The sequence below is a fragment of the Corythoichthys intestinalis genome, chromosome 2 (assembly GCF_030265065.1).
Source record: "Corythoichthys intestinalis isolate RoL2023-P3 chromosome 2, ASM3026506v1, whole genome shotgun sequence".
In the NCBI taxonomy this organism is placed as follows: Eukaryota; Metazoa; Chordata; class Actinopteri; order Syngnathiformes; family Syngnathidae; genus Corythoichthys; species Corythoichthys intestinalis.
In genome coordinates, this window is record NC_080396.1 from 70,046,443 (window position 1) to 70,056,883 (window position 10,441).

A 10,441-nucleotide genomic window follows, 5' to 3' on the forward strand; every position below is an offset into this window, starting at 1 on the left:
CTTAAGCAACTGTACTGAATATTACAGTGATCCCTCGTTTTTCGCGGTTAATGGGGTGACAACAATACAACAATCGAAAATCCACAATGTAGAGGCAGAGTTTTTTCACATTAAAAAAATAATAATGAATTGTTTTCTTTGGGGTGTGTTCAATGTATTGATTCAGATTTAACATCATTAGAAGGAGACATATATGAGATATGTTTTTTCCCCAAAGTATAATTTAGAAAAAGAAAAAAAAAACTACATGTATATTTTTATACGTGTTTTTTAAGCACTGCAAATGTAATAATTATGATATAAATGAGATACATATCAGAGAAAACAATAATTTGTACATATATACATGCATACAGTTTAACTTTTTTTAAATACTGTAATTTTTATTTAATTGAAAATAATCAGCGATGGACTGAAGCAACGGAGTTTGAAGCGCTAAGTAGCGAGGGATCACTGTAATGTCATTTATACTAGGTGTTGTCTTGCCCTTCAACAACACAACTTATTGAAAGCAAGTTTAAAAAAAACAACTACATTTTATCATGAATTCTCTACTAAAATAATAGAAATTAGTTTTAGTTTGATCTATGTTAGAGTATTGTGGATGATGTTTTTTTTTTAATCCCAGCTATCCTGTCTTTTATGACTAAACAAAACCCCTCTATTTTGGTGCCATTTTCCGTAGATTGGAAAGGAGTGCAACGTAGTCTGTGCAACATAAAAAGCAGGATTCAAAATATAGTACTGGCTTCGTGATGATAATATGTACTCAAAATATTATCCAATTTCTGAACCGCTTATCCTCCGTAGGGTTGTTCGCTTACTGGAACCTATCCCAGTTTACTATTGGCAGGAAGCCTGTTACACCCTGGTAGTTGCCAGTCAATCGCAGGCCACTGAGCACCTTACAAAGTTCTGACCACACCCCAATAGAACACCTTTGGGATGTGCTTCTTCTATGGTCAAATGTTCCTACGAACACACTGCTAATCCATGTGAAAAGCCTTCTCGAAAGAGTTGAAGCTTTTATAGGTGAGGTGGATAAATGTATTGAACCCTAAGAATTATGAAAGGCATGTCAATCCATACAATGCTGGCTGGTAAGCAAATACTTTTAGAAATATACTAGTAGTGTTGGTGAAAAAATATTTTCAGATGAAAAGAAATCCAAACAAATGCAATAAAATGAAATTACAGTATATGCTACTAGTTTAAATTTATACATCTGTATTCACATTCAGTTTCAATGTTCCTTCCCTTCCCAAAGTATTTTCTTTAAAATGTTTTATGTTGTGTCAACACAAATGAAGCATGGATGCCACAATACCCTTCCAGCATCAGGACCAAAACATACACCAACACATAATAACGTGTCAATGTAAGGCTTTCTAAGCCGTGCTAAAAGACATCATTAGGCATATAACGTGGCTTTGTGCAACTTGGAGTGACGCAGACTGAGTGGCTGGCTGGCACAGTTCCCAGATTAAACTGAGCTTTGGTGGGTTTGTTGAGCCAGAACAGACAGCTGCTGCATGGTCAGATGAGGGCAGCAGCTAGTAGCCTACAGTAAACACTGTATTAGCATGGCCTGGAGGATGGCAAACTGAAAGGAATCTTTTAGAATAATGCAGTTTACCATTTTGAGTACTTTTTTTTTCATCCCTGGCCGGTCTTACAAAGTTGTATGAAAAAGATTGGGCTTCCCTGATAATTGTCAAAAAATTCATTTAAAAATTATTAGTTGTATGGCTCCGGAATTTCCAATTCAATATATTATGTGACAGACAAATACAGTAATATTTGAGAAGTAAAAACGTTTATAGGATTTAAGGAAAGTGTACAATAATTATTTAAACAAAAGATGCCAAATGCATAAATGTGGGCACCCTTGTTGTTTCTTGATTTGAGTCACAGTTCACGGCCTAGAAAAATCACAGATAAGCAGAAGTGAAGGATAGTGAGAACAGTCAAACCTAACCCACAGACCAGCTCCAAAGACCTAAAACATGACGTTGCTGCAGATGGTGTCATTGTTCATTTTTAAAGTATTCCATTCACCAGTATTCCGAGATGAGGTTCAGGAGGGTAATGCAGAAGAAGCCTTTTCTGCGCACATGCCCTAAACAGGGTCACTTGAGGTACGCTAAAACACATATAGACAAGCCAGCTTCATTTTGAAATAAGGTACTCTGGACTGATGAAAGTAAAATTGAGTTATTTGGACATAACAAGGAGTGGCGTGCAGAAAGGATGAAGAACACATCCTTCCAAGTCAAACACTTGCTACCCACAGTAGAATTTGGTGTTGGTTAGGCATGTGCCGGTATGAGATTTTGACGGTACGATAACTATGAGCAAAAATACCGCGGTTTCACGGTATATTATAGCTCCAAAATGTGTTATTTTGAGATGTATGGGTTAAAAAAACTTTTTTTCCCCCATTGAACAGGATTTTTTTTTTAGAACATAGTTGCAAATTGGAATATGAATGTATTGTTAAAATAAATAAATTATCAATTAAAAAAATATATATATATTTTAAATAAAATTAAAATATAACATAGACTATACCCACAGCCACAGCTCAAATTGCTCAACTTTAGAGCAAGAAAAAAATAATTTCTATAAAAAAGTAAAAACTCTTCTGAATAATTTTTTAAAAAATTTATACTGCATAATTTTTTTTGAGGATTGAAAAGCTCAAGTGAAGTTTCGCCATTTTCTGCTACTGTGTCAACTCTAGTCTACATGATGTCATGCCTTTGAGTTATAAAGAACAAAGAATTCAAAAGTTAATAAGTTAGTTAAAAATGTATAAGTTAGTTAAAATGTAAATATTGTTGTGGAAAGGTTTCATCTAAAAAAAAAAAAAAAAAAAAAAAAAAAAATCATTGGGAGTGAGACCTCTCCTTGATCCAACGAACATGGATTTGTCCTTAGGGCAAAATCATCTTTCCTCAGTTAACGATCTTTGATGCTATGCCTTTTTTCCCCTTTATTCAAGTGAATCAAGCTTGTTTTCTCACTCTGCGGCTCTAACACTCGACGAAGTTGCTCTCCCAGCTAAGCCTAGGCTAACACTCGTCTTTGTAAGCTTTTAGTTAGTTTGTATATCGAATTTCAAAGGAAAATATGTGTTTTGTTTTTGGCAAACTTTTTCACAGTGCTAATTTGTTGAAGCTACTCACACTGTTCTTGGAAAAATACAATTGTACAACGTTTTAAATGTATTAATTTTGTATATTCCACTCACCACGATTTGAGAGCTCAATAAATTGAAGAAAAGAAGCCTTATGTTTGGAGTATTTGTTTAGGGTTCGTTGGCTGTTTAGCCGATAGTCACTTTCACACACAACAACAAACGGGAGGGGGTGAGTGCTGCCACGCCACTTCTGGCTGCGTTTTTGACACATGAAAAATGGCGAATACCGTACTACGGTCTGACGGAAAAATTTAGTGGTTTTGAAACCGCGACGTTTTCACACCACGGTAAACCGTGAAACCGGTAACCGGCACATGTCTAGTGTTGGTAATGTTGTTAATAACGGCAGTAGAGTATAATGGCGTTATTTTTGTCAGTAGTGTGGAATCGAACTCATTTTTCCATCTTTTCAATGCCATCACCGTTACTAAGGATGTGAAGGCATGCGTTACAACAATTTGGTGGAATGTCACGCGAGATGTTTGAGAGATACGGAGAGAGCAGAGCGGGAGCGGAGGGAAGGCGGTTGTGACGCCGATGCAAATGCGATGCTAGGTGGTAAGGGTGTCAACAATAATTGATGCGGCGATGCATCCCGATGCGGGGCAGGGACGATTCGATTCGATGCGGGCAACACGCTGAATCGATTCAGCGCATTTTAAAATATATAAGTACGTTCAAAAATCTTCCCTGCGCAATTCCGGTGATGCAATGGATTTGGTTTCCCCATTTGTATTGTTATTCTCATGTTTACCTGTAGAGAGAGCTACTTTACATTCAAAGCAAGCCCGTAGAGGTTAGATCGGGCCTAAAAAATTCCAGCCCAACCCGACACGGCCCGTTGGTATTGAAGCCCGACCGGCCAGATCAATTAACTATAGATTTGCATGCCCTAGCCGAGTGAAGCGGAAAAAAAACGTAGCAGCAGCAGCAATTTATTTTCATTTCTTCAAGTTTTCTTACTGTTTAAATAGTCTACATATTTTTATAAGAGTTATAAAAGCCTTCACACAACGAAATAACGCTGGGAAAGTTTAATATAAAAAAAAAACACGGTTTTGCAGACACACAGAAGAGAAGATTCGAAAGGATCACATTTGCCTTTGTGTGCATAAATAAAAGTGTCTTTCCTAACAAATTCTCAGTTGGCAGACAAAAAAACGCAAGTTTACTCAATATTTAAATAGTCTACATATTTTTATGAAATTTATAGAAGCATTTACACAACGGAATAACGCTGGGAAAGTTTGATTTTAAAAAAAACGGTTTTACAGACACACAGAGGAGAAGATTCAAAAGGATCACATTTGCCTTTGTGTGCGTAAATAAAAGTGTCTCGTAACGAATTCTCAGTTGGCAGGAAAAAAACGCAAGTTTACTCAATATTTAAATAGTCTACATATTTTTATGAAATTTATAGAAGCATTTACACAACGAAATAACGCTGGGAAAGTTTGATTTAAAAAAAAAAAAAAAAAAACGGTTTTACAGACACACAGAGGAGAAGATTCAAAAGGATCACATTTGCCTTTGTGTGTGTAAATAAAAGTGTCTTTCGTAACGAATTCTCAGTTGGCAGGAAAAAAACGCAAGTTTACTCAATATTTAAATAGTCTACATATATTTATGAGAATTATAAAAGCATTCACACAACGAAATAACGGGAGGAGAAGAAGAAAAAGAGGGCTGCGCCACAGCCCTCTGCGCTTTTTTTTTTTTTTTTTTTAAATACTTTATTAGTCCAGCGCGGCGGCCCGACCCGACCCACCAAAACGTGAATGCTTAACATTTCGGGTCGGGTCGGGTTCGGGCACAAGATCTAACCTCTATGCAGAGGGTACGAGGAACCCAAATCCGCTTCCATATCGGAGTAACGTCACAGACAAGCGCAGTTGTAATCGAGAGAGCAGAGAGATAGGACATAACATAACAATGGCTGAAACGGAGAAAGAGGGAGCGAGAAATATTATAGATATAAGATAGGCTAGGCCTACATTTTACTTTTGTTCTACATTGCAATTTAGTTGATGTTTTGTTTGCAACTGAACTGATCCCTGGATTGATATTGCGATAAAGATGCTGCTGCACTACAATATTTTCTTTGTCGTTTTCTTTAATATTTACTTGAATATTTTTATTGATGGGTCGTTGTGACTAAAATACAGTGACTGTTATTACTGATTTTGCACAGGAGTTCAGATGTTGCACTGTGTGAAAGGCTGCTACTGTGTGTAAAAAAAAAAAAGAGAGAGAAAGCCCTGGTCTCATTATAAGCACTAATTAAATGCTGTGATCTGATTTTTTTTTTTTAAAGATATATATGAAAGTATACTATTTTCATTTGACTTCGACCAGGAGTGACACCAGAGCCAATAAAAAGTTGTTTAATGTCTGTCCGCTTGTGTTGGCTCATGATTCACAAAAAATATGCTTTGCTTTAGAATTTTAATTTATCCCAGGCTTTAATGCATCGCAATGCATTGCCGAATCGAACCGAATCGAATCGTGACCCTCTGAATCGAATCGAATCGAATCGAATCGTGGCCTTCCGAATCGTAATCGAATCGAATCGTGAGGGCGGTGTCGATGCACACCTCTACTAGGTGGCTCCGAGCGTAGCAATCGCGTTCTCGCTAGCATTAGCATTTAGCGTGGCGAGCGTCATCTTAAGCTCTCGGCAACTTTTTTTTTTTTAACACACATTTCGTGGCATTCAGGTGGGTACAATTAATTGAAATTAATGGACTGTTTTCCTGTTGAGTATGCATTGTAATCACCAAGTGGGTGTTGTCCTTGTAGATGCTACAATATAATAATTTGTTTTTTATTACCAAAAATAGTCACTTGCCCTAAACTTTTGACTGACATATCCATAAACGTTGTGTGACATTTTCTTTTTTTTTTTTTTTTTTAAATCAAAACAACTTGAGCAAAGATAGAAGTGATTCAGAGCCTCACCTGCATATTGAAAAATATATCTATATATATAAGGGGTGTGATGGTACACACAAGTCACGGTTCAGTACGTACCTTGGTTCAGGGGTCACAGTTCGGTATACCACGGTATACATAGTTTTGTATACCATTACACTCCCATATAGGTGATTTTTTTTTTTTTTTTTTTTTTTAATGTAAAAAGTGTGACTTATGTTTTTTTTGGGTGTTGAAAAAGACTATTCAATTCAATCATTTAACATAAACATATTTGATGTTAAAGACATTATAGAATGGATCATGTGTCGAACACGGGTGCCCAATTCCGGTCCTTGAGAGCCCCTATCCAGCTTGTTTTCCATGTCTCCTCCTTTAACACACCTGAATCAAATGATCAGCTCATCAGCAAGCTCTGCAGGAGCCTGATAACGAACCTGATTATTTGATTCAGGTGTATTGGAGGAGGGAGACATGGAATACAAACTGGATAGGGGCTCTCGAGGACCGGACTTGGGCACCCCTGGTGTAGAATATGAAATGTAACGTCAGTTACTTTACCGAGTAACTAATAACTCTTCCATTTAGGTAACTGAGTTACTAACTCAATTACTTTTTGGGAGAAGTAATTTGTAACTGTACCTAATTACTTTTTTTTAAGTAAGATTAACAAAACTGGTTGTGGATCTGTCGCCAGTGCAGGTACTGGCAATCTTGTTAAAGTTGAAGGTCACACGGATTACAGTATAATACACTTGCATAGCCATTAAATTTGTGTGTACCTTATTTCATCGTATTCATTAGCCCTGTTTGTCGACAGGCTAGGAAATAAACACACAGTTCTACTGAGTTATAGCTAGGTGAACTTAATAAAAGTCTTGCATTTAGGTGATCACAATTAACTGCTAAATTGTATTACTTCCTGACATTTTGCTTGAATAAGGATGACATTATAGGATTCACATTGAAAAACAAGTGGAAATGACGACTTATTGGGATAAAATTGCTGAACAAGCTATGGCTTTGCTGCGTTGATGTGCCAGATGAAATGGTCTACAGGAGCTCAGCAGGGTGATAAAATTATTAAGGACTGTGATTGATGCACTCAGCTGAGGGAGAGCTGTAGCACTCTTATAGTGACATTATTCTCTGCTCCTTGCGCACGAGTTTTCCGCCAGTCTCATTTGGATGCATTACTGAACCTGCACCCACCTGTTTCAATGGCAGCAGCATGAACTCCTCTGTCTTGGACACCTCTACAAAATGCTGCAGGACATACTTGTGCGCCGACTTGAGAAGGTCACTGCAGGAGTGCGTGTCGGCAAACCCTCGGATGCCTAGGCAATTGGAGGGGTCCAGCTGGCTGAGGAGGAACTTGCAGCAGGCATCTCGCACTCCGTTGAGTTGCAGCAGGCTAGCAGCCGGAAGCAACGTCTAAAAAGGGATTGCAGGTAGATATACCTCAAGTGTTTTCAATGCATTAACCATTTATAGTGCACTCATTTAACTCATTGACGGCGCTATACATCTAATCCATTTGGACTGGGAGAGGCTGGCAGCAAATGTCCAAATGGAATGGATGTCTAGCGACGTCAATGGCACTGAAAGATGAGCATTCACAAGTAATCCTCGCAGTTTAACTTAATTTAATGTTTATTCCTGTCAATGACAGGCAATGAGTTAAAAACTTATATTAAAACATTTTTTAAAATGTTGGTGTTGGGGGCCATAACCATTGTTTTCATCATTTTTAATGTATTAATTTTGTTTTCATTAAGATGTTATTAATTAATAATTTTATTTTTTATAAAATATACTTACACATAAATATTGATTAATAAAACATAATATAAGCGGCACGGGAGCAGAGTGGTTTGCACGCCTGCCTCACAGTTCTGAGATTGTTTGTTGAATCCCCTTCGGCCTCCCTTTGTGGAGTTTGCATGTTCTCTCTGTTTCTGCGTGGGTCTTCTACAGGTTCTCCGGCTTCCTCCCACATCCAAAGAAAAACATGCATGGCAGGCTGACTGAACACTCCAAATTGTCCGTAGGTGTGAGTGTGTGCGTGAATGGTTGTTTATCTGTATGTCCCCAGCGACTGGCTGGCAACCAGTTCAGGGTGTCCCCTGTCATTGTTAGCTGAGACAGGCTTCAGCACCCCCACGACCCAAAGAAACACCTTCTGTGGTATCCTGATGTGTGAAAATATTTGACTTGTTTTTGTGTGTGCGTGTGTGTGTGCGTTTGTGTGTGAGTGAGTGTTGTAACATTGTTGTAAAGTGTGTGTAATCAATAAAAATATTGTGAAAAAAAATGAGAAGAAGAATGAATGATTGAGTAAAAAAATAATTCTTATAATTTTTCTAAAACAATTTCTCCGTAAATTGCATTTTCTAGTTTTAAATTAAACCTGGCATCCACATATATGGACATCAAATTTTGGGTCATGTAGGCCACAAATGTATACCAAATAATAATATTGAGGCCTACATGACCCATAGCATGATGTCCACGAATGTGGACGCCAAGTCTTTATGAGGTTATTATTTTTTTAATTACCAAAAATAGACACTTGGCAGATGATTGATGAGCTCATCTGTGGGTTACCTGAACGTTACCCTCACCAACCACGATTTCAGCTGTGTAGGCGTACTGAATGAGCTGCTCCAGTGCCTGGGGGTCGATGTCATGGAGTGTCACATGGGTCTGACGACTTTCTGACATCTCATCTACAATATGGCATATAATACGATGAATTAGTGTAATCAACCCATTTACCTTATCACTTTTATTATGTTACTTTCAGAGGTGGATAGTAATGCGTTACATTTACTCCGTTACATTTACTTGAGTAACTTTTTGAGAAAAATGTACTTCTAAGAGTAGTTTTACAAAGCCATACTTTTAACTTTTACTTGAAAAGATTTGTGAAGAGGAAGCTTACTCTTACTCTGCTACTTTGGCCTACACTAATAGTTAAATTTTTCCTCTTTTTATTCTACCTATCAGATTTTACTATTTTTAAACAGCAATGTCAGCAGTGGCTCTACCAGTGTCACCAATGAGACATTTGACCAATAATCACATGACTCCATTATAAAAAATAAGACTCAAGCTTGAAGTTCTATGATCACGCCAGCCTGTTCAATAACGTGGCCTATAAAGCACCGTAAAAAATTAAGTATTTGACATAGAACGCTGCTGTCAACATGACAGGAAAGCACGGAGTTTAACCTCTTTCCCTGTTTTTATTTGGCACTGTTTGACCTTGGAAAACCGTGTATATGATCCTTTTAATTTCATAATAGCAAATATATTTTCTCCACTAGAGGGTATGCATGCTCTTTGGACGAATGATGCTTCATTTGTTTATTTTTAGGGGTGTCAAACGATTAAAATTTTTAATCGAGTTAATTACAGCTTAAAAATTAATTAATCGTAATTAATCGCAATTCAAACCATCTCTAAAGTATGCCATATTTTTCTGTAAATTATTGTTGGAATGGAAAGATAAGACACAAGACGGATATATACATACAACATACTGTACATAAGTGCTGTATTTGTTTATTATAACAATAAATCCACAAATGGCATTATTAACATTCTTTCTGTTTAAGTGATCCATGGATAGTAAGACTTGTAGTTCATAAAAGATAAATGTTATAGTTACAAGTTATAGTCATTTTATATTAAAACCTCTCTTCATATTTTCGTTTTAATAAAATTTGTACAATTTTTCAATCTAAAGTAGAGTTAATATAATTATAAGAAGAATAAAAATAACAATAATAAGAATTGAGTGACCAAACTCTTGAGTAATGCCACTTTGCATTGTTGTTTAGCTGTGTGAGAATAGGGCCTCATTACTACAGACTGAAGTGCTTTTCTTTTTGTGAACATTATTTTTTTTTTAGAGATAGCAATATTATTTTTGTTGTGCTTTCACTAAATAATACTTCTGTTTGTTGTGAAGGAGTTGCAGAAGCGTATGCCAATAAACGGCGCAGCCCAAAGAACGCCTGTGTCCACTCGCCTTTTTAACAGATATATCTCTGAGCATATCTTACCCAAAATACAACAAGAGACACATAATTGCCACTAAAAGAAAGCAAACTTACCGAAATATGTGTGGAGCACAAACCAACAGCATAAACGTCTCTCAACTACGGTACTAATTCTCCCACTATTAGAATGAATAACATTAGTATGGAACGGCGCTGCGCTGCCCCCAAGCGGCCGGTGGCATTCTCTTAGGGGAAGTTCAGATTTTTTTGACATCAGACTTAATCTTCGAGTTAAGGGGGG

At 37.0% G+C, this 10,441-nt stretch overlaps 1 protein-coding gene across 5 annotated transcripts in view; it reads right to left on the reverse strand.

Annotated features, from left to right (window-relative positions):
- klhl17 (kelch-like family member 17) overlaps positions 1-10,441 on the reverse strand; it is a 43,350-nt gene that overhangs the window by 20,277 nt on the left and 12,632 nt on the right. For 4 of the 5 annotated variants that reach the window (XM_057826865.1, XM_057826860.1, XM_057826853.1 and 1 more), the window contains 2 exons: positions 8,741-8,862; positions 7,346-7,567 (listed from right to left, as the gene is read on the reverse strand). In XM_057826865.1, the coding sequence (XP_057682848.1) occupies positions 7,346-7,567; positions 8,741-8,862 (344 nt within the window). Of the gene's footprint in view, positions 1-7,345; positions 7,568-8,740; positions 8,863-10,254; positions 10,347-10,441 lie in introns of those variants that run through there. The other variant, XM_057826877.1, reaches the window with a different exon arrangement.